The 21,731-nt window shown below is 38.6% G+C and overlaps 2 protein-coding genes across 3 annotated transcripts; one reads left to right on the top strand and one right to left on the bottom strand.

The window, feature by feature from the left end:
* Positions 1 to 7,781: 7,781 nt before the first annotated feature.
* On the top strand, positions 7,782 to 13,434 carry LOC117305824. 2 transcript variants are annotated; one of them, XM_033790698.1, is made up of 5 exons: positions 7,782 to 9,368; positions 9,842 to 9,957; positions 10,594 to 10,717; positions 11,491 to 11,684; positions 12,554 to 13,434. In XM_033790698.1, exons 1-4 carry the CDS (start codon positions 9,302 to 9,304, stop codon positions 11,532 to 11,534), a joined length of 351 nt encoding a protein of 116 aa, XP_033646589.1. In that variant the 5' UTR covers positions 7,782 to 9,301; the 3' UTR covers positions 11,535 to 11,684; positions 12,554 to 13,434. The 2 variants fall into 2 exon arrangements, with proteins under 2 accessions (XP_033646589.1, XP_033646588.1); XM_033790697.1 differs by having other exon boundaries at positions 7,782 to 9,380.
* A 3,587-nt stretch (positions 13,435 to 17,021) lies between these two features.
* LOC117305833 (DNA-directed RNA polymerase III subunit RPC10-like) lies at positions 17,022 to 21,678 on the bottom strand. Its single transcript, XM_033790706.1, has 3 exons — positions 21,509 to 21,678; positions 19,576 to 19,663; positions 17,022 to 18,208 (listed from the first exon to the last, which is right to left on the bottom strand). The coding sequence occupies exons 1-3, from the start codon at positions 21,617 to 21,619 to the stop codon at positions 18,075 to 18,077; spliced, it is 333 nt and encodes a 110-aa protein (XP_033646597.1). The 5' UTR covers positions 21,620 to 21,678; the 3' UTR covers positions 17,022 to 18,074.
* Positions 21,679 to 21,731: the final 53 nt, after the last annotated feature.

The raw sequence follows: 21,731 nt of genomic DNA, 5'->3' as shown, positions 1-21,731 counted from the left end.
ACACCCGGGTAATAAAGGTTTCAAATGTAGTTATTTACGAGGCCGATGGCCCTCAGAGGTGCGAGAGAAGCCTAGGTCTACCCCCTAGAGGAATTAAGTGGAGTGGTACGTCTTGCTCTCCCCCTGAAGCTGCTTATATAAGCTTATTTATTTATTTGTTCATCTTTACTTTTAATTGTATTTGTTTGTTTTCAACCGTTATACTAGTTGTTTTAGATTGATTCACCTTTTTTTTTCTTTTTTCGTTTTACTTTTCAAAGCAAACATTTATTTATGCAAAAAATCTACAGAATTTGCAAAAACATAGTAAAAAAGAGTTACATTAACAGACAATAAATATCTGTTACAAATAACAACAGATCATGATTAGAAGCTGGTTTTGAGATCACGTCCATTGTCTGGCGGCTTAATCAAAATCACATCTACTGTCCAGGCCCTAGCCAAAATCACATCCAAGAAAAAAGTCTCGTGGTTAATAATATAATTCTGCCAATTATCAAAATCACATCTACTGTCCAGGCCCTAGTCAAAATCACATCTCAGACAAAAATCACATCCATGGTTAATATTGCCAAATATCAGATTCACATCTAATGGCAACACCAACTCTCAAGGTCCTAGCCAAAATCACATCCTAGTGCAAAAAGCACATCCTTGGTTATAATTGACGTCACTGGACAAAATCACATTCAATGTCTGACGGTGTAATATGCAATTGTGTCCGCCATGCAATACTGTCCGCTCCGGACACTTTTGCATATTCAATCGTGTCCGGGGCTGTGCAAAAACCATCTGGTTGACATGTACATGACTGTACATGCATGTGCGCGCGTAAGCGAGCGTGCATGCACTGAACCTACATACATGCAGCATGAATATTGACGTATATTATGATTGCAGCGAATACCCAACGGCCGAACATTTCCCATGTCATTCATGAAATGCACCTGGCGAAAAAATGGCGAACGTGTTCCGTCCGACCAAGGGTATATTTTACTGCAAGGACGGTTTTGCACGGGGGCGGACACAACTGCATACGCAAATGTGTCCGGGCGGACACAATTGCATAATGCAGCAGCGTCCGGGCGGATACGTTTCATATGCAAAACCGTCCGGCGGACATTATTGCATATGCAATAATGCAATAATGTCCTCCGGATAGTATTGCCTAGAGGACATAATTGCATGCGACAGCGGCATTACCGAAATCACATCGAGTGTCTGCATAACCACCATACCTATGACCTAAGTTACATAGACCCTTGCATACCTTCCCCTCCCCCCCCCCCCCCCCCACCCCTGCATGCATATACATGTACATAAGCAGAAACTATAAAATAAATAGTTAACTTGCGGGTACAACCATGTGTCAATCTCTTAGGATGAGTGTTGGCTCTGAAACGAGCCGGTTTGGTCAAGTACATGTTTTACGTGAGTTGAACCTTGTACTAAATAATATTTCTGCATAGTTTCCAATTAGTGTGACATGAAATGTGTTTTTAAATGAAAGTAAACACTGTCGACAGTTGTTCCGTATTATGTTATCACATTCATACTATTATTGTCAACATGTATAATTAAAACAGTATGTGGTAGATAAGATGCATGGTGTCACTGTCGCTTTAATTTGACAAAATGATAATTACATTTAGAATTAATTCAAAGTCAATTCAAATTAAAATATATATATTGTCCGATCTTTAAAAATATAAAAACGGAACATTTCACTTGCCTTAAGAATGCAACAATTGGAGAGAAGTTTATTGTCAAGTATCCTTTCAAAAAGACTCTTTATCTGTCAAGACCGGTATTCGAACCCACATCACGATGACTTGATCTCCAGAACTTGAATCCGATGCTCTTATCTGCTCGGCCACGACGCCACACTTACTTCCTCCGCCCCAAAGGAGTTGATTTAATTGCTTGTAACTTCCCGCGTGTAGCCCGCCTTTTGTATCAGTCCGATTACCGTTAAAACATAACGGCGCCCTCTATCGGTTAAAAACAATTCAACTAAACTTTCTGTTCCTTCAGCCACAGGTTGAGTTGATGGTCAGAAATAAGTCAGGTTTAGGGTAGACTGGGTCTTTGTGTTTATCCGCAATCCGCAGATGTTCAGGCTAGGTTTTTTTTTTTTTTTTTTTTTTTCCCAGACCGCTGGAATTTGAACCCGACCTTCAGACTAATGTTGGCCTACTAATGATCTGTTTACGGGCTGAGATAAAGTCTTCGTACTCGACTCGATCTTCCCTACGCTCCTGCCCAGTCTGTATGAACGGAAGGCAAAGCCTACCGTGTAAACTTCCGAAAATCAAAAATAACTTTATTAAAAGCACTGGACACTAGTGGTTAGGCCTATTACTACAAATACTCTCAGCATAAAAACCTCTTGGTAACAAGCAATGGGAAGCTGTTGATAGTATATGACACAATGTTAGAAACAGCTCATCTGTGTTATGACGTAGTTTTCGAGAAAGAAGTAATTTTGCACGAATTTGATTTCGAGACCTTAAAATTAGGTGTTTAGGTCCCGAAATCTTCGTGCGACAAGGGTGTTTTTTCTTCCATTATTATCTTGCAACTTCGACCAAAATAAATGTGCGTACAAATTATGTTGAGAAGACTGGTCTTTGACAATTACCAAAATGTGTACATTGTCTTTAATGAAATGAATCAAGAAATTACTCAAAACGCTTAATTATAGGCCATAAATAGTTAAAAATCATAGCTAGCAGATGCAAGAGTATCTCAATAGTGGCTGCGTAGTGTTTTTAGTTTGCGTCCGGAGATAACAAGAAAGAGACTGGACACCTTTTTGGGGTTGGGGTTGCTCACTGGCAGGCTCACAATTTATTTTGTAGACTGCTTTACATCAGCATACAACCTAGAACAAAAAAACATTCATTAACCTTTTAAACTCTCTTGTCATGTAACAAACATGTAACAAACAATGTTACATATTAGGCCTACTCTCTCATAATTATGTAACCTTTCAGCTTTAGTTCACATCAAAGTAGGCATACTGCATACTATTTTTAGTTCAATGCTGCTCGACATGTGTACTCCATAAATTAATTTTATCACCGTACTGTTACCCATTTTTGTTATGGGTTCATTACGATTGAGACTCAAAGGAAAGAAAAAATTACTACTTGTTTAAGGCATCTTCTTTGGGTCATGTTCAGTCCAAGTAGTAATGCTTTAGTTAGTACATTATAGAATTTAAGTTGTCACTAGGGGGCGCTATATACGATTAGTGGTGTACTCAACAATCATCACCCAAAATAACATTCTAATAACCAACCAACCGGTGCCCCTTTCTTGTTACTGATCATTACAATGGCTCCATGGGTGAGTCCACTCACAAGTTAGATCTACTCTCTCATAAATTTCATAACGTGTAAACTTTTAGAAGTAAGCCAACATAGAAAAAGAACAAAATAATAGATCCGACCGACTAACCCAGCTAAATATTACTGCGCTCTACACTGATTAAAACATACACCAATAGATCATAAAGAGCTGAAGATTGAAAATAACAAAGTGAACATAATATGTATAAGTAGGTATAATTAACTTACCAATCAGCAATTAAAGCTAGATCGAGACAAGATTCTGTATACAAATGTAATAGTAGTTAAAGTTGCGCCTCTTTACACCCTTGCCAGTATCAGTCCGACTACCATTAAAGCACAACGGCGCCCTCTATCGGTTGAACAAACAATTCAACCAAACTTTCTGTTCATTAAGTAGGGTTTAGGGTTAGGGGTTAAGGCTTTAGGTGAAACTGACTAGAGAATGCTGGGTTGTGAACCCGACCTTCAGACATATTTGGATGTTTGCCTACTGATTAACTATTACCGGGCTGAAATATACATTTTGTTTTAACTCGACTCGATCTTCCCTTAGTTTAACGCTCCTGCCCAGTCTGTAATGGCATAATGATGAACGGTACATACAGGCATACCGTGTAAATTTTCGACAATCAAAATAGCTTTACTAAGAAATGAATCAAGATGAATATAGACCTTCTACATAGCTAGCAGATGCAAGAATACTTCATAGTATTGCTGTGTAGTGTGTTTAGTTTACATCCGGAGACAATAAAAAGAAGCAGGACATTGCTCACTGACAGGCTCACAATTATGTAGACTGTTGTAGTCAGCACACAAAGAAACCTAGGACACAAAAGTTTATAAACCTTTTAAATTCTCTTCCTTGTCAAGTAACAAACAATGTCAAAGACTAATCTCTCTTACATTGTATTCCATACATACCACAATTTTACTCATAATTTTTATTGGTTAATTACTGAGACTCAACGAAAAAAGAAAATTACTACTTGACTTGTTTTTAATAACTCTTTGGCTCATGTTCAGTTCAAGGATGATTTATGATATCATTACCATTACCATTGTAAGTTGTCACTAGGGGGCGGTATATAAGATAAGTGGTCTACTCTCCGAGATCACCCGCATTCTAAGGCAGTGTCCGAAACGACGACTTCGGCTACAGCTACGGCTAGATCGCGCGCGTCTGCTATTCTTCAACACTGGTAGACGCGCTGATCTAGACGTAGCTGTAGCCGAAGTCGTCATAACTTTACAAGCGGGAAAACTTTTAGAAACCTACACAGAAAAAGAACAATATTAGACCCGACCGACTAACCCAGCTAAATCTTAGGCCTACTACTACTCCACACTGACCAATCCCATAAAGAGCTTATGATTGAACATAACATAGTTGATATTTGTATAAATAGGTTTAATTAATTTACCTATCAGCAATTAAATCCAGATCAAGACTAGAGTCTTTACCAAAATAATATAGTAATCTTAAAAGTTGTTCCCTTTTACCATGGAGGTAGAAATAGACCTCCATGCTTTTACACACTGCATTTTGTATCAGTCCGACGATCGACCGTTAAAGCTTAACGGCGCCCTCTATTGGTTAAAACAAACTTTTTAACCAAACATGATGTTGATCACAACAGCAACGGGTCAAAGCTTCGACCTATATTTGTCACGCAAACAAAAGGTCAACCCATTTATTCTTAACTCACTTGAATCAAAAAAAAACTCAACTACACAACAAGTTTCCATCGAGTTGATAACCTTCTTATGCACTACCATACACTGTAAATTATACCCACAGATTCTCCACAAAATAGGCCTACCCAAAAAGAAATTTAAAGTTTCATAAATTAAACCACAAACTCACGGACACCCGGTGTCAGATGCAATTGTGACCACCATGCAATTCTGTCCGCTTCGGACACTTTTGCATATGCATTAGTGTCCGGGGCTATGCAAAAACCGTCCGCATGTACATGATTGTGCATGTATGTGCGCGCGCCAAGAAGCGTGCATGAACTGAACCTAGGTCTATGCAGCATGAATATTCACGTATTTTATTATTGCAGCGGATACCCAACGGCCGAACATTTCCCATGTCATTCATGACATGCACTTAGCTTGTAAAAAAATGGCGAACGTGTTCCGTCGACCAAGGGCGTTTAATTCACTGCAAGGACGGTTTTGCACGGTGCGGATACATCCGCATATGCAAATGTGTCCGGGCGGACACACTTGCATTATGTAGCAGCGTCCGGGCCGACACGATTGCATATGCAAAACCGTCCGGCGGACATGATTGCATATGCAATAATGTCCTCCGGATAGTATTGCATAGAGGACATATTTGCATGCGACACCGGTTATACACATCACCTTTAGATAGTATAGGCCTCATCAAGTTGGAAGTTTTATTCCCTTTAACAATGTTGTTTTAAAGTTTTATAAAAGAAATCATAAATTCACGGACACCCGGGTACACTATACACATTTATCACCTTTAGAGAATAGGCCTCATCCCGGTATGAAATTATTTCCTTTAACAATTAAAAAAAAACAATCACCGAGGTGCACACACAGTGACCCCACCACATAAATTTAAGTAGAATGCAAATGTATGGCAGTGTTAGTCCCAAATCCCATACATATAGGTCACAATTAGGCTAACACGGCCATCCAAAATATTATTCAACTTCGGGGGGGGGGGGGGATAAGGATTTTGCTCCTTAATTACCGAGCTGCGACAAAAAGAAGAATGTTTTCCTATAATGCGCAATTCTCTCCTGCCGGAACAAAACAGGGGGTCTCCTATTGGTCCATTACCCGAACAAGAATAACAAGTTTGACCAATCACACACAACTCCCTGATGGTCTTGCAGATTAACACATTCCTAGGATAGCCTACTTATTATTAGCCCGGCCAGCGATGGCCCGTGAATGTGGTTAAAATGGCTGTGCTTTGAACTATGCTATAACGCTACACAGTTAATGAGCTCATAATATAACGGTTTAACGTTATAGCATAGATATAATTAATAAGTCAAAGTTATGCCGATTACTCCACCTCCAAGTCATACGAAATAAGGCAATTTTAATTATGAGGTTTTTTTTCTTCTTCCTAATGTCCTTTTAAACGCCCCGAACACATTCAACACCTGTGGATTATTTTTTTTTTAAAGGGGTGGGGTGGCAACCCAAACCACACCCACAGAAGAACAACAACATGCCAGAAGAGCGCTTTGATTCTCCTTTAAATAATTGGCTATAATAATCGGGGGCGGGGTTTGACAAATCTAGCTCCTTTCCCGGGTTTTCTAAATTTAAAGCCTACTTCCCGTCATTTTATTTCTCTCACTGGAATAAATAAATATTATTACCATCCAGTTCGGTAGCCCCTGAACATGTTCATTTTTGTGTGCACATTCCATGGACTGCTATTGACAGTGAAATGTCACCTGTTTTAAGACCATTGTCTAAGCCTGAATAGAGTTTGTGCTTTTTCGAAGCACCCATTGTGGCCAATCCAGGCCATGCTTGCTGTGCTCGTGCTGCGTCCATTTGGATCTCGTGTCGGGGACTGGCAGCATGCCGTATCTCTCGGCTCTTTGGACGTCGCGTTTTCTTGATGAACTGAACTTTAGGCATGGTAAATTGTATCCACAAATATTTACCATGGGCAATAAATGTGCATTTAGAGACATTTCGGCATTATAAATATTGCACTTTTACAATACTTTTGACATTATTTTTGTCGAGGCTTCGCCGTGGCCGATATTTTGTGCAAGAAAGATGAACCATGTGCATTTTTTGTCACATGGCAGACTGGTCACTGAATTTAGGAGAAAATTCGACGTTGAACCCTTTATTTCATTTACAATAACTCGTCGTGAGTTACAAGAAAATGTTGACGACTAAAATGCAAGTTTCAACTTCGGAGTTGAGCTTGCGAGTGAGCTCCTTGACCAGCCAAAGTTCCAGCCACATTTTTGAACTGTTTCCTGAGTTGCAGAAAGAACATTCTTTGTGCTGGTGACCCCAATGTGCCTGTCCCGATGGGTGATGTAAATCTATGGATATGTGGTTTGTGGACGAATATGGAGGTTCACCAAAGGACCAAGGTAAAAAAACTTTGCCAGAAATCCGACCTCCACTTTTAAAGTTCGCATATTATGCGACGTAACTTTTGAATAACATTTTGGATTTATTTTCCCCGACCCCTTGAACAAAAATCTCTTGAGCACCTGACAGTATAACAATCTAGTAAGTTTTGCAAGACACCCAATTTAAATTTTTACTGCTGTATCTACAAACCTGAAATAACCTGGCTGTTTAAAAAAACAGACCCCCCCCAAAAAAAAAAAAAAATAATAATAATCAGTAGTCAATAAATAATTTCTTTTGAAAAATCCCCAAAACAAGACGCAACAAAAAAAACAAAATTTTCCTAACTATTGACCTTTCTATAAAAAACAAGAAAATTTAATGTGTATAGTGGAGGTCGGATAGTGCAAGTTAACCCTCAAGATCAAGATCAAGACAAGATGAAGACTGCAAAGAGTAAGTGGAGATCTAACCCGTTCTCTTACAGAGTCCCACCCCTTGTACCGCCCCTTCCCCATCAATGTTCTTCAATCTTGTTGATGTTGTCCTTACTTGTCTATCTTTCATGGTGACTTCAAGCTGTCTCTGCATTTCTTGAGTTGCATATTGGTCGAAGCCAGTGATGCTTTTTAATTAGGAGACTAGTCCTACTGGAAATTTCTGTCGGTGTTGATACTTCAAGGAAGTCGTCAGTTGTCATGTTTATTTATATTGTCATGATTTAGAAAATAATTTTGTTTAATTTTTTGTTATCAAAAGGGTCCTTTATTCATAGTAAATTAGCAAAAATAATCGTAAACCAAAGGTAACCACCATAAATGTTGTAGGAGTAGTTATACTTATCTACTCAAATCAACATTCATTTTGATGAGGAATGTTTGATCATAATATGTTGTAAATAGACCATTTAGACAAGCTAAATGAATATTTACACTTTCTAATATCATCATTACTCTGACTTCTGAATGTAATTATTCTAAAATTAAGTATTTGGTTACTTAAAAATAATAGAAAAAAACCTCACAAATCCTTAAAACAATACTAATCACCATAATGTTTAAAAAAATAATTTTGCAGACCAATAATTAAGTCCAGTCCAATCAAAATTCATTTTGATGAGGAAAAAAACGTATAGGCAACACAAGCTTAGAAACTTAGCTTTGTCCTGAAATTAAAATCTTTTATAATAGGGCCTAACTGTCAAACTTCCTAAAAACCACTTATTCTCGAGCGCTGCGAAAAAAGAAAAAAATGAAAAGTGAATGCCGTTAAAAAAGAAGATAAAAAGAAGAAGACGGATTGTCAACAGGAGAAAAAAACAGACGGCGAAACAGAGCAGATCATCCATGGGGAGCATGCATGAAGGGGAGATGTCGGTAATGCTTTAGGTATGTATGAATAGTTAGACAGTAAGGGGATAATAGTGTTGGCCTAGAAATAAGACTAACTCTCTACTTTTTCAACAGGTTTGACAATTGTAAGTATATGTTGTCTTGAGCAAAGAACTGAGCTGTGAGTAAACGATGATGAAGACTCTCCCTTTGATGTCACTGATGAGTGACTGGAGGCTGTTCTTCAAAGGTTAAGTATGAGGTAAATGTATCAGGGTAAATTAGTCTAGCCAAACTTTCCCCCAGCACATCTAACCAAACATTTCTGAACAAATTGTCTCAACAGCGCTAACCAATTTTCTCAACAGCGAGCTAACCAATTTTCTTAATAGCCTGACCATTAAATGGTAAGGCTGTTGAGAGAAATGGTTAGCTCGCTGTTTTTCTCCGTAGCCTAACCTGATAGCCTCGACATAGGCTATACTCTTTTTTGTTTTCACAGATTGTAATGCAGAAATGGAGAAGCTCCCTTGCTGTCTCCAAAGGTCAGCAGGGTCAATGAGGTCAAGTTTTAGCATCAAAGGTTATGTATCAGGTGAATCGTAAAGTAAATTATACAAGGGTTTTTGCAAAAGAACAAAAAAGAAATTTAATTGTGGCAAGCAGTTGTGCCTGCTGGCAGCTCTGGGACACCGTTAATTACATCGGCTTGGGAAAGCATGGGTTTAATCTCTTATAATTGCGGCAAGAAAATGTGCTCAGACGGCAGCTTTTGGATACCGTAAATGACATTGAGTTGGTAAAGTATAGGGTTACCTTTTGTAATTGTTGCAAGCAAATGTGCACAGAAGGCAGCTCCTGGGACGCCGTTAAATACGTGGGTGGGAAAGCATGGGGTTATCTCTTGTAATTGCGACAAGAAAATGTGCACAGGGCAGCTTTTGGACATCGTAGATGACATTTGTTTGGTAAAGCATGGGGTTTATCTCTTAGGACTTTGGCTAATTGATCTGACCCAAAATAATCTTTCTACTTTTTTCATCTTCCACAAAGCAGATCCTGTTCTCTCCTTGAAGAATGAGATGATGAGGAAGTTGTTTTCTGAAATCTTGACTGAGCTGAGGATGCTACCAGCAGGGACTGTGGTCATGAACGGTTTGAATATGTATCGGGTTTTACCAATGAGCATGGAGGTAGAAATAAACCATTTCTACCTCCATGCTATGAGTATCAAGTAATTAAAGTATGGTTCATATACTTCCTGCGAAGCGAATTTTGACGTCACATGGCTGTTACCAAGCGAATGTTTTGCAGGAGTTGAACAAAGTTCAACTGTAGCGAATTAATCGTTGCGAATTTGTGATGTCGAAATTCGTATCACATTTGCATTCTTTTTCAAAAGAGTGTTCATCCCACAAATTATTAAAGCAAAGGAGGGAGTTCAGTTTTTAGTATTAGCACTTTTGGAGAAGACAAAAGTCAATTAGAAGAAAAACAAATTATATCCCAACACATAGAACAACCGACTGGTGGAAAACGTCATTAATAGAAGGCAAAAAGGGGAAAAACAACCCTGGATTGTTGCATGTTTTTGTTCAATTACGACGCTCTCCTGACCTCTTTGTCAAGTTCCCCAGCGGAACTGTCAGGAAGAAAACCTACCAAATAATGAGTTGAAGAACTGATTGTAGCTCAGTGTAGAAGTCTTTTCCAGCTGATGGTACTCAAACTTTTACCCAAACAACTGATATTTGTATGAAAAGCATTCATCAAAATAATCATTTGAAATGGTCTATTTTCCATTGCAGATTGAGACGATTGACTTTGAGATGACATTCCCGCAACCTTGGGAGGCTTATAATCAATGTTCTGGGGGTTGTGTACCGACCACCAGCTTTTTGGACCCACCAGCTAAAGCTACATCAATTCAAGGTATTTAATAACTCGTCTGATAGAAGTTCAAGTGATTATGGGTACTGAGACTATTACCAATGATTTTTGGACAGGCGCAAAGAGTCAACAACAGGCCACTTGGTAAATTTGAGTAAGAAAACTTTCTTATTTTTTCCAAAAAAATGGACATCCCACAAATGAGCACCTGTAAGAGGTCACAAAATGTTGATATGGATGAATACAATCATTCCCGTCCTTTATTTAGTCTGCAAAAAAACACCATTTTAAAGGCAGTGGACACTATTGGTAATTACTCAAAATAATTATTATCATAAAACCTTTCTCGACTACGAGTAATGGGGAGAGGTTGTTAGTATAAAACATTTTGAGAAACGGCTCCCTCTGATGTGACGTAGTTTTCGAGAAAGAAGTAATTTTCCATGAATTTGATTTCGAGACCTCGGATTGAGATTTTGAGATCTCGAAATCAAGCATCTGAAAGCACAAAACTTCGTGCGACAAGCTGTTTTTTTCTTTCATTACTATCTAGCAACTTCGACGACCGATTAAATTCAAATGTTCACAGGTTTGTTATTTTATACATAATTATGTTCAGAAACACCAACTGTGAAGAGTGGTCTTCTATCTCAAAACCAATGTTACTTCGGAGGGAGCCACTTCTCAGTGTTTATACTATCAACAGTTCCCCATTACTCGTTACCAAATAAGGTTTTATGCTAATAATTAAGTTGAGTAGTGTCCACTGCCTTTAATATATAACGTAATCTTTGAGAATGGTTTATTTTCTACAGTGATGAACTTAAGAGATGACAATCACCCAATCTTGAGGCTATAATCAACACTTGTCAACACTGGGGACTGTGTGCCAATAGCTTCAAGTTTAGCCAGCCCACTCTTTACTACAAGTTTAACCTTTCAAGAGATCCCTTGATGTTGAGGCTAACCAATGCTTTTGGAACAGAAAGAGTCAACAACAGACTGATTGGTAAGTTTTAACACAATATCATTTTTTTTTTTTTTTTGGAGCTAAGAACCTTAAGGATGTTGATGCTATCCCGGCACATCCAACAAAAAGTCAACCTGTTTGGTAAAACAAATACAAAAATTCAAATATTTCTTTGAAAAGAAGGTTCATCCTACAAGTTCAGCAAAGGAGTTTATGTTTCGAAATTAGCACATTTGAATGTTTCAAATCATCCATTTCAACGAATACATTAAAACAAACCGCAAAACCAACTGGTGGAAAACTTCATCAAAATAGGAGCTTTTCACCAAAATGTAAAATAAACACCCCCAAACCCCGGCCCCCCAAGAAAAAAAACAAAAAACAACAACCGAAAAAAAAACAAAAAACATAAGGAATTTTGTGTAATGCCGTGGATTTCACAAAACTCTTCCTAACTTAAGACTAATCCAAACCCTGCACTGTAGCATGCAGACCTTAAGATTAATCCTAAGTTAGGAAGAGTTACTCGTCCTAACTCGAGATAAGACGAGTCCTAACTCTTTGTGAAATCGTGTCGTAGCCTAAGGATACTCTCACATACAACAGTAAGCAGTGCCAAAAGGAGGGTAAAGTTTGAGGGGCACAAGGGGGTGAATTTTTTTCATGGGGCATTTGGTCAAGTTTCCATTCGCTTTTATCTAAAAAGTGTGTTAAATGGAAAGAAAAGTTATCGAAGCATTGATATTGTCGTGTCAATGGTAATAACTTTTAAATTTGAATTTGGGTGATCCCCCCCCCCCAAGCCCAAGTTACGCCCCTGGCATTTTTTTCTTATCAGAACATCTAATCAATGCTTATATTAAACAAGTTTATAAAAACTAATCTTTAAATAATGGTTTATTTTATAGCCCAGACTGAGACACTAACCTTGGAGATGACATTCACCCAACCTTATCGATAAGTCAATGCTTGTTGGACTGTGTGCCACCAGCTGAGGGACTGTGCCAAATCTACCATGATGACTCTTCGCTACAAGAAGTTCAACTGTTGAAGGGCAATAGGTAACCCAATGCTTTTGGCTTATGTGCCACTGGCTGAAGGACTGCAGCAAGTCTTGCAAGATGATTCTCCAGTGAGAGCTAAACTGTTAAAGTCACAGAGGGATTGTTGCGGACAATCAACACTTTTTGGACTGTGTGTGTCACCATTTGGAGGACTATGTCAACTCTACGTAGATGAATCTGCGAGATACAAGCTCAACTGTTCAAGTGACACATTGATGTTGATGCTTCATAGTTGCAACCAATATTTTTTGGACAGTCACCACCTGAAGAAAGACTGTGCGTCAAGTCTAGCTAAATGACTCCCACATCTTCAACTAAAACAAACTGGACAATTGACAGCTCCATTAACTGCATAAATACACTTGAAGAGAGGACTGTCTTAGGCCATGGCCGATTTAGGCATTTCTTGACTCCATCAAACTCCAATGTTGTTGTACAATGTTAGCTTGGTACTCACATCAGTAATTTATTTGATAAAACTGGTCTCAGGCTAATTAGCATTGATGGTTCTTAATGGAAAATTCACTTCAAAGTTAAATACAATTAGCGTTGGATTTTGATGGTGTCAGAAGTGATAGGAATATATTGATAAAGATGGTGCAGCCTTTGTAAAAAGAAACAAGCAATTACATCAATCCAGGCCCGATTTCATGAGGCTGTCAAATAGAAAGCAATGCTTTTTCGCAAACAATTTCTTGCTGAGCAAAACAAGAGTGGTGCACCAATCAAAATAGTGTCAACTTTACAAATATTTGGCTGGTTTCTGTTAAGCAATATTTTTCAGTGCTCAGCAAAATGTGTGCTGACACGGTCTATGAAATTTGGACCAGGTTACCAAAAATTTCAGTAAGTGTTTTCTTTGCTTGCTGAAATCGTTTCGCTACAAATTAGTGAAAATTTCAACAAACGTTGAGTGCAAAGGAAGCTTTTGAAAAAATTAAACTGAATCATTGAATAGTTTCCAGCCTTTTTAAAAATCATGGCAAGTAAATAACAGATTGAATTTGATGAAGGTAGAAAAGAGGAAAATCTTGTGACAAAATTATGATGTTATAATGCATACAACTATCTTAGTGTTGAGTTTATAAGGTAAGACATTTTATTTTGGATTTAGCCTTTTTGAAATATATGGTGGTACTAAAACGTACACTGTTTGGTTTGGGTGAAATTTACCCAAACCTTTAGTGTCATATTATGTCCAACATCTCAAAATGGCTTATTGTTTGGTGCCCTTTATCCATACATGTAGTAAGAAACTTTACACATACATTGCTTAAAGGAACACGTTGCTTTGGATCGGACGAGTTGGTCTATAAAAAGCGTTTGAAAGTGTTTGTTATGAAATGCATATGGTTGGAAAGATGTTTTAAAAGTAGAATATAATGATCCACCCAAGTATCACTCAAAATTGCACGGTTTTCCTTTTACGTCGCGAATTAACACGGTCGGCCATTTATGGGAGGTAAACATTTTTTACTACTATAAATGGCTGACAGGGTTTGTCGACGAGGTAAAGGAAAACCAGACAATTTCATGGCATGTTTGTGTGGGTCATTGTATTCTACTTTTACAATATCTTTCTACCCATATGCATTTTATAACAAACGGCTACAGAACGCTTTTCAAAGACCAACTCGACCGATCCACGGCAACGTGTTCCTTTAATAAGTATAATTCCCAGGTTCCAAAAACAGGTTCCAATGGAGTACTTCCTCTTTAAGTGTTTTGGATTGGTTGTAACAAGGTTGACCAAATGGGTTGCAATTAATGAGTGGCTGAAAGTTTGGCTGGAGGAAAGTTATCGTAACTTTGTCATAGCTTATTTTTGCAGAAACTTTTACACTCGCCTCCCTACCCCTACGGTCAACCTTTGATTATAAATATGAAGTTGAATGTTTTTGGTGCACTAGCAAAGTTATTCATTTTACCACAGTATTTATCAACGCCAATTTTGCTTATAGCGAATCCAATCATTAGCTTGGCATGAGATGGCAAACTTGGGGCCAACATTTGTTCTCCTTTTTCCCCCCAAAGTGTCTTTGAGTTTTCCTATCCGGCTACTAGGCGGCTATTTATCCCGATTGGTTCTTTAAAGTTGATACATGTGTACCCTGTTTAATATTAATTAATTATGTAAATGAATGAAGTAAGCAAAACGAAATATAAAATGAAATGTAATCTTTTGAAATATAATATTGTCAATTTTAATTGGTCTTAATAAGTGGTAACAGATGTACATGTTTGCCAAATAAAAAAAATATAATCATGAATCTAATTTGTCATAAATTAATCAGTCTCATCTTGAGCAGTGTCTTACCAACTAGACTACCGAGGTTGCCCGGCAGCTAGAGGCAGTTCGAATCCTATGTTTTGGCAGCGGGTACCGCAACGATATAATAGATGTTAAATTTGCATCGGGGATAAAGAATATTAATTTTGTTTTTTTACCCATACACCGATGTGTGTTAGCACTGTATACTCAGTACTTTCCCGAGTCCTGTGAAAAAATATCACAGGCATGTTACTCGGGTGGGATTCGAACCCACGACCTCGGTAGTCTAGTTGGTAAGACACTGCCCGTGTAAGAATCCCACCCGAGTAACATGCCTGTGATATTTTTTCACAGGACTCGGGAAAGTACTGAGTATACAGTGCTAACACACATCGGTGTATGGGTAAAAAAACAAAATTAATATTCTTTATCCCCGATGCAAATTTAACAACTATTATATCGTTGCGGTACCCGCTGCCAAAACATAGGATTCGAACTGCCTCTAGCTGCCGGGCAACCTCGGTAGTCTAGTGTGTAAGACACTGCTCTAGAATTGCAAGGGTCGTGGGTTCGAATCCCACCCGAGTAACATGCCTGTGATATTTTTTTCACAGGACTCGGGAAAGTACTGAGTATACAGTGCTAACACACATCGGTGTATGGGTAAAAAAAACACAATTAATATTCTTTATCCCCGATGCAAATTTAACATCTATTACAGTCTCATCTTGGTAAACTGTGTCCAAATGTGCCATTGGTGCTCCATAATCTTTGGTAAAGAGCACAAAACGCGAGATCTGATGTCGGCTACTAAATGTGGGTTTTAATCCAGGGCCTATTTTCATAGAGCTACATAAGGGTGGGGGGGGGGGGACTGTCGTCGTGATCATATCGGGGGGGGGGGGCCTAATTTCAAAAAGCTGGTTGGCAGAAAGCATTGCTCGACAAATTTCTCAAAGCACAAAATGGTTGGGGCACCAGTCGCGACAGTGTAAACTTTATGGAATGTTGGCTGCTAACCTGTTTTTGCTTGGCAAGATTTTCATGTGCTTAGCAGGTTTTTGTGCTTACAGGCTCTATGAATTTAGGACGAGGCCTGTAGCTGTACACAGAATTATGAACTCCAACTCAGTTACTTAAAGGTACACGTTGCCTTGGATCGGACGAGTTGGTCTATAAAAAGCGTTTGTAATTAAACCGTTTGTTATAAAATGCATATGGTTGGAAAGGTGTTTTAAAAGTAAAATACAATGACTCACACAAATTTGCCTCGAAATTGTGTGTTTGCGAACTAACATAAACTTTTACAACATCTTTGTACCCATATGCGTTTTATAACAAACAGTTACAAACACTTTTCAAAGACAACTCGACCGATCCAAGGCAACGTGTTCCTTTAACTGCAAATGCACTGACCATCACATCACATTATGTTATGTAAAGGCAAGCCGCTACAAGCTACCTGGCTTATTTTGGGCCTTGCCTCCACGCAGTTTCCGCCAGTTTATTCTTCTTCTGTCATTTATATATACCTGTGCGTATTACTATAATATTGTGGAAATTTTTTGTGGAAATAAATGTATACTGAATTGAATTAAAATTATAGATATGATGCAATTTGTGATGTGACCGAGTGTGCAGTTACTGGGTCACAATTCATACATGTATACCACAACCACAGAGCTTTGTATGATGACAGTCCCACGTTAAGCAGAAAACAGTATTTGCTTAGTTAAGTTAAAAAGGATACTATCATGTAAAGATGCTGCATGTTTTGGTTAATTACCATATTCTGGTAATCATTATTTTGTAAGTGCTTAGCTGCTCTTTGTGTTTTCAGCAGCTCTGTGGAATTTACCCACGCTCCACCTGGAAAAAAAACAGATACATCATCATGTGAGCCTTCCCGTGGTGACGTCAGTGCACCTCGGGCCAGCCCCAAGAGCCCCGCTTGTGGATAGGGTCACTTTGGGCTGACCCGAGGTGCACTGACGTCACGACGAGAAGGCTCACGTGATGATGCGTCTGTTTTTTTTCCAGGTGGAGCGTGGGTAAACATCTGCACACGTTCGTACTGGAAAACAAAATAGGCGACTTTTCCAGGACGAATGTGGGGTAATTATGTGCCCACGTAAAAATACGCCACATCGGGGTCGACCCAGGGAAGCTAATCGAATGCACCCTTTGTAACGCAACCTCAAGATAAGCAAACCCTGGTACCATTGTGAATATACCCATTCATGTTGTATGGGTTTGCGCCATCTCTTAGTTAACTACGAAAAAGTTTGCCCCAAATCATGTGACAACGCAACTGTCTGTGTAGTCTGATGAATTCAAATTTAAGTGGTAACTTGAGGATCAAGCTCATTATTGTACAAGACAATATTCAAATCTAACAACAAACGGCTTATCACCATTCTGTTCATAAGTGCCTGAAATAACACAAAGGCCAGGGGGGGGGGGGCATAAGCCTCCGTTGCCAAGGTCTTGGCCTTGGCGCCCCTTCAAAAGTTTCCCATAGACTTTGAAGATTCTCCAATGAGAGTGCCCTTTGAAAAAAGAAAATGGCCTTGCCCTCTCAAAGATTTAAATCCGGGGCAGTAATCACACAAATTGGCTCCACCCAGTGGGCAATGCATTTAACTAGCGTTTCTTTATGGATTTATTATGAAGGCGCTATTCTTCTTGTAATGCCACATAATTCACCTTTGAGCTTGCCGATGATTTGCTCACAAAAATGAATGAATGGATGAGGAAAATGAAAAAAATATTAGTTTTTAAAAACTTGTACATCATACTATCTTTTTAGTTGGTAAAAACAGGTTCCCGATTTCATAGAGCTGCTTTAAAAGCACAAATAGTAGCTTAGCATAACAAATTATGCTAACCAAAATAAGGTTACAAGCAAAACTACCATGTCACCAGAACACTTTGTGACCGGTAAAACTGAGCACTGTTCTCTGCTTAAGCATGTTAAGCAGCTCTATGAAATCTTATCTTCTCATACCCTCTGAAACGTACATTGCTTGACTGAGATTTTTTAAAGTTTTTAAAATAAACAACTTTTCTACAAACATGTGGTCTGAAAATTTGTTAACCGGCGTCCCGCCATCGGTGTCCACACTCCGGGCTGCAGCATTTGTAGAAGGTCGTCATAGGTTCATCAGCTGAGCGGGTCTGTATCTGCATGAAGTACGCCCTCGCATGTTCACACTTGGGACATTTCTCTGTGAAAAACAAAGACAAAAAACAAAAGAGATTAAAGGGTCAACATGATTTTCCTAACACAAAACACGATGTCCACAGATTTACATTAAACTTACACAGTTTGAAGATCGTGATAGTAGAAAGCTTCCCTTGAAATTTTACTTTCTGAGGTGCTGTAGTTTTTGAGAACTGAGTAAAACAACAAATGTTCATCTCCGTTTTAGCATGTAAAAACGTATTAACCAGATATGCTATGGTTTTGGTATAAAATCATAACTGGTTAATGGGATTTTACATGCTAAAATAATTTTTGTCTTTCTGAGACGAACATTTTTTTGTGACTTGTTTTACTCATTTCTCAAAAATTACACATAGGCCTAACAACCTTAGTTAGTAATATTTGAAGGGAAGCTTTCCGCTATCATTATCTTCAAACCCTGTAAGTTAATGTAAATCTGTGGACATTTTGAAAAAGTACCCGAAGTACACAGGGTTGGGGGGTCACTGCTGATGAAGAAATTTGAACCTAGGATCTGACTTTACGGAGGTATATTGAAATGATGGCAGGCCTGGAATTACACGGAAGACATGGAGGGCCATGGACGCTGTTGCCCCTGGTCTTGGCCTTAATGCCCAATTAGATATTTCCCGTAGATTTAAAGAAATTTCGAATGAAAGTGCCATGGCCTCTGTTACCCCGGGGTCTTTGCCTTGGTGCCCCTTTAGAAGTTTTCTACAAACTTAATAATTTTTACAAATGAAGTGCCCTTTGACTTTAAGATTTCCAAAGGAAGTGCCCTTGCAGAATGAAAATGGCATTGCCCTTTCAAAGATGAATTTCCAGACCTGTAATGGCATTTCCACCTTTTGATAGCCCTTACAATAATATATTTTACAAAACATTTAGGAAAAGTATCCTCGGCCAGGGTTTGCCCAGAACTTTTTCATTTACCAGCCAACAGGGCTAGGCTCAAATAGTTTGTCATTTCACTAGGCCTTCAGCTTTTTCAAGCAGTCCATACTTCATATAAAATTTGGTGTTTTTCGTAACACTGAACTAGTCAGTTGTTTCACTTAAAGAGAATTTTGATCTGGTCAGTGGACCCTGTGGCTGTGAGGGAGAATGCTGTTGAATCAGGTGAATAGTCGATGAGCTCACCTCAGTATTGGAAGTTGACAAACTAGTTCCTGAGGCAATTAAGCACTAGAGAAGTAGGGAAGGATTTCTTTAAATGTGGACAAATCAAGGGTTTACCAATGTTCTTCCCATCAATTGGTGTCTCACCCTGGAGTCGGGGCGGCCTTTGACTTGAGTATGTGACATTATTATAGGGGGGTTTAGCAGATGATTTTTGCATGGGGCTATGTTAAAAATTAACGTTCTCACCAGCTGTTGAGTCTACATTCTCCCAGGCTGCTGCTCCTCCTAGTACATCATCAACTTCCTTCAGCCGTGGGAACTTCTTGCTGGAAATCTAAGGAATACAAATAGACCGTTTACAACATCAGCGAATAGGAATGCAAGCTCACAGTAACTTTAAGTATCCTATAATTGACATGTGACAAATCAACCATTGGGGATACTGGCAGACTGGTCACCTCTCAGATTTAGCTGAATATCATTTTATATACACTATGGGTACAATGAATGTAGAGAAGGCAAAATTGATACACCTTCAAAGAAAGGTGTCGGATTTATCAGTGTTAACTGCCCCCCCTTTTAATTTTGTAATGGAACTTTGACCCTACCTCTAGAAATAATGGATTAGTCCAAGATTGCCACATCAGCAGAGTTACTCTGGACAGGATGTTGGTTTGGTTATTCTTTCACCAAAGATGACCAGTACAAGTCACATTAAAGGAGTTTCTAATAGATATCTTGCTTGACAGTGGTTTTTCATAATTTTGTACAGGCATGTTGATTTTATTATTTCTTTATTAATTCCATTGTGCTTTTTAATAGAAATATCTAGATTATTGAACTGTAATATTTGCTTCAAATGTGTTATGAACTTGATCAAGACAATGTAACTTGAAGACAGTTGGGAGTTTTCACTCCAAGGTTACAGGAAAGGATTTGTTTCAGACTTGGAAGACAGTTGAAATGTTGTTTAGAGTTTCCTTAATCAAGTCATGTAATAATGGACGGTGATAATGATTTGATTTAGATGAAGTGAAATTACTTTCTTTCAATACTGCTTGGACTTTATTTAGTATTTAAAGGTTACTTTTATTGATTGAGGTATCACTTTTCTAAGTTTGCTTTCAAGTGTTAAAGTGTTCTTTAATTGTATTGTAGACATTCATTACTAGTTTCTGTTGTAAGTATTTGTTGGAAAGAACTGTAGTGTTCTTTCAGATAGTTTGGAAGTATTGTTAACCAGTACTTTGACCGAACTCTATGTATAGAGAATATTTGTAGCCAAAGACCATTGTTTATTGGAGGTTCAAGATCTTCCTAGATACAATAGACCACACAGTGAGAGCCCAGTGGCTCTGAAATTGTTTGAGTGGTGTTGCACTAGGGCAGGAAGCAAGATCAGAAGGCAATGAACACCTATTTTTCTTGTGACTACTAAAGTAGCTGTAGGCAAGAACACCTATTTTTCTTGTGAATATTTAATTAGCTACACCTTGTAACAAAGATCTAATTAGTTCTAATTATAACACACCTCAGTCTAAGTCTTGCTTGTTATGTATTCTAGTTTGCTGAAATACGGTCACATGAACTAATATAGTCCAGTGATCGCGCGCACGTGTTTTGCAGGAATTGTGCACGCCGGGCACTTGTCTTTGAAAATAGTGCCTGGTTACAGCGCCCTCTCTTGACTTGAACTGTGAACAGCAACTACAAAACTTCCTTTCTTTTCCAGATTTCTGTTCTTATTTCACATTAAGACCGAGGTGTTATTTATAAAACACACTATGACTAACATAATTGGGTAACTAGTAAGTGAGTGACCAGAAGAGCGGCCTATTTGTATTTATTTCCCTCTGCATTCGGCCTCTGGAAATAGCATGAATAGGTCCCCCTCCCAGTCCCACTCCCAGTCCCTCCTCCCTCTTTACTGGTCACTCAAACTAGTCCCTCGGGGAATAGAAGTACACTAGTTACCTCATTGCCAGTCAATATGTGTATATTATAGAGACTGGTAGTTTGCAGTAGGCCAATGCAATTTAAATTGCAAGCAGCAAGTTCGTGATGCCATAAATGTAGTGAACCCCAACATCAACAGACGATCAACAGTGCATGCAGGCAGCAGGCAATGCAATTGCTAAACAAAAATTAGTTAGAATAACGTTTATTTTATTTTAGTTACCTTTCTCGTCACATTCTGAATAAATGGACACGTATGACACGCAAATCTGTAACACTGTGGTCCCTCTTCAACAACGAGAACGTTGGCACACGTCGGACAAAACATCAACATATTTTACGCTGAATAATGTTTGTCTTTAAATCGAAACAAGAAAATCGAGGCACTTGTTGTTATTTTCTTGTAAATATGAAGTGCGCCCTCAAGAGGGGGTAAAGTTTGTTAT

The sequence above is a fragment of the Asterias rubens genome, unplaced genomic scaffold (genome assembly GCF_902459465.1).
Source record: "Asterias rubens unplaced genomic scaffold, eAstRub1.3, whole genome shotgun sequence".
In the NCBI taxonomy this organism is placed as follows: Eukaryota; Metazoa; Echinodermata; class Asteroidea; order Forcipulatida; family Asteriidae; genus Asterias; species Asterias rubens.
This window is presented reverse-complemented; position numbering and strand designations above follow the sequence as displayed.

Excerpts from the sequence above, each read along its gene's own strand:
- LOC117305824 (XM_033790697.1), top strand. The coding sequence starts at position 9,302 with ATGGAGAAGCTCCCTTGCTGTCTCCAAAGGTCAGCAGGGTCAATGAGG. Across the intron at positions 9,381-9,841 it reads CATCAAAGGTTATGTATCAG|ATCCTGTTCTCTCCTTGAAG; the intron begins GTGAATCGTAAA and ends TCCACAAAGCAG. Across the intron at positions 9,958-10,593 it reads ACGGTTTGAATATGTATCGG|ATTGAGACGATTGACTTTGA; the intron begins GTTTTACCAATG and ends TTTCCATTGCAG.
- LOC117305833 (XM_033790706.1), bottom strand. The coding sequence starts at position 21,619 with ATGTTGATGTTTTGTCCGACGTGTGCCAACGTTCTCGTTGTTGAAGAG. Across the intron at positions 19,664-21,508 it reads TTCAGAATGTGACGAGAAAG|ATTTCCAGCAAGAAGTTCCC; the intron begins GTAACTAAAATA and ends TGTATTCCTTAG. Across the intron at positions 18,209-19,575 it reads GAATGTAGACTCAACAGCTG|AGAAATGTCCCAAGTGTGAA; the intron begins GTGAGAACGTTA and ends TGTTTTTCACAG.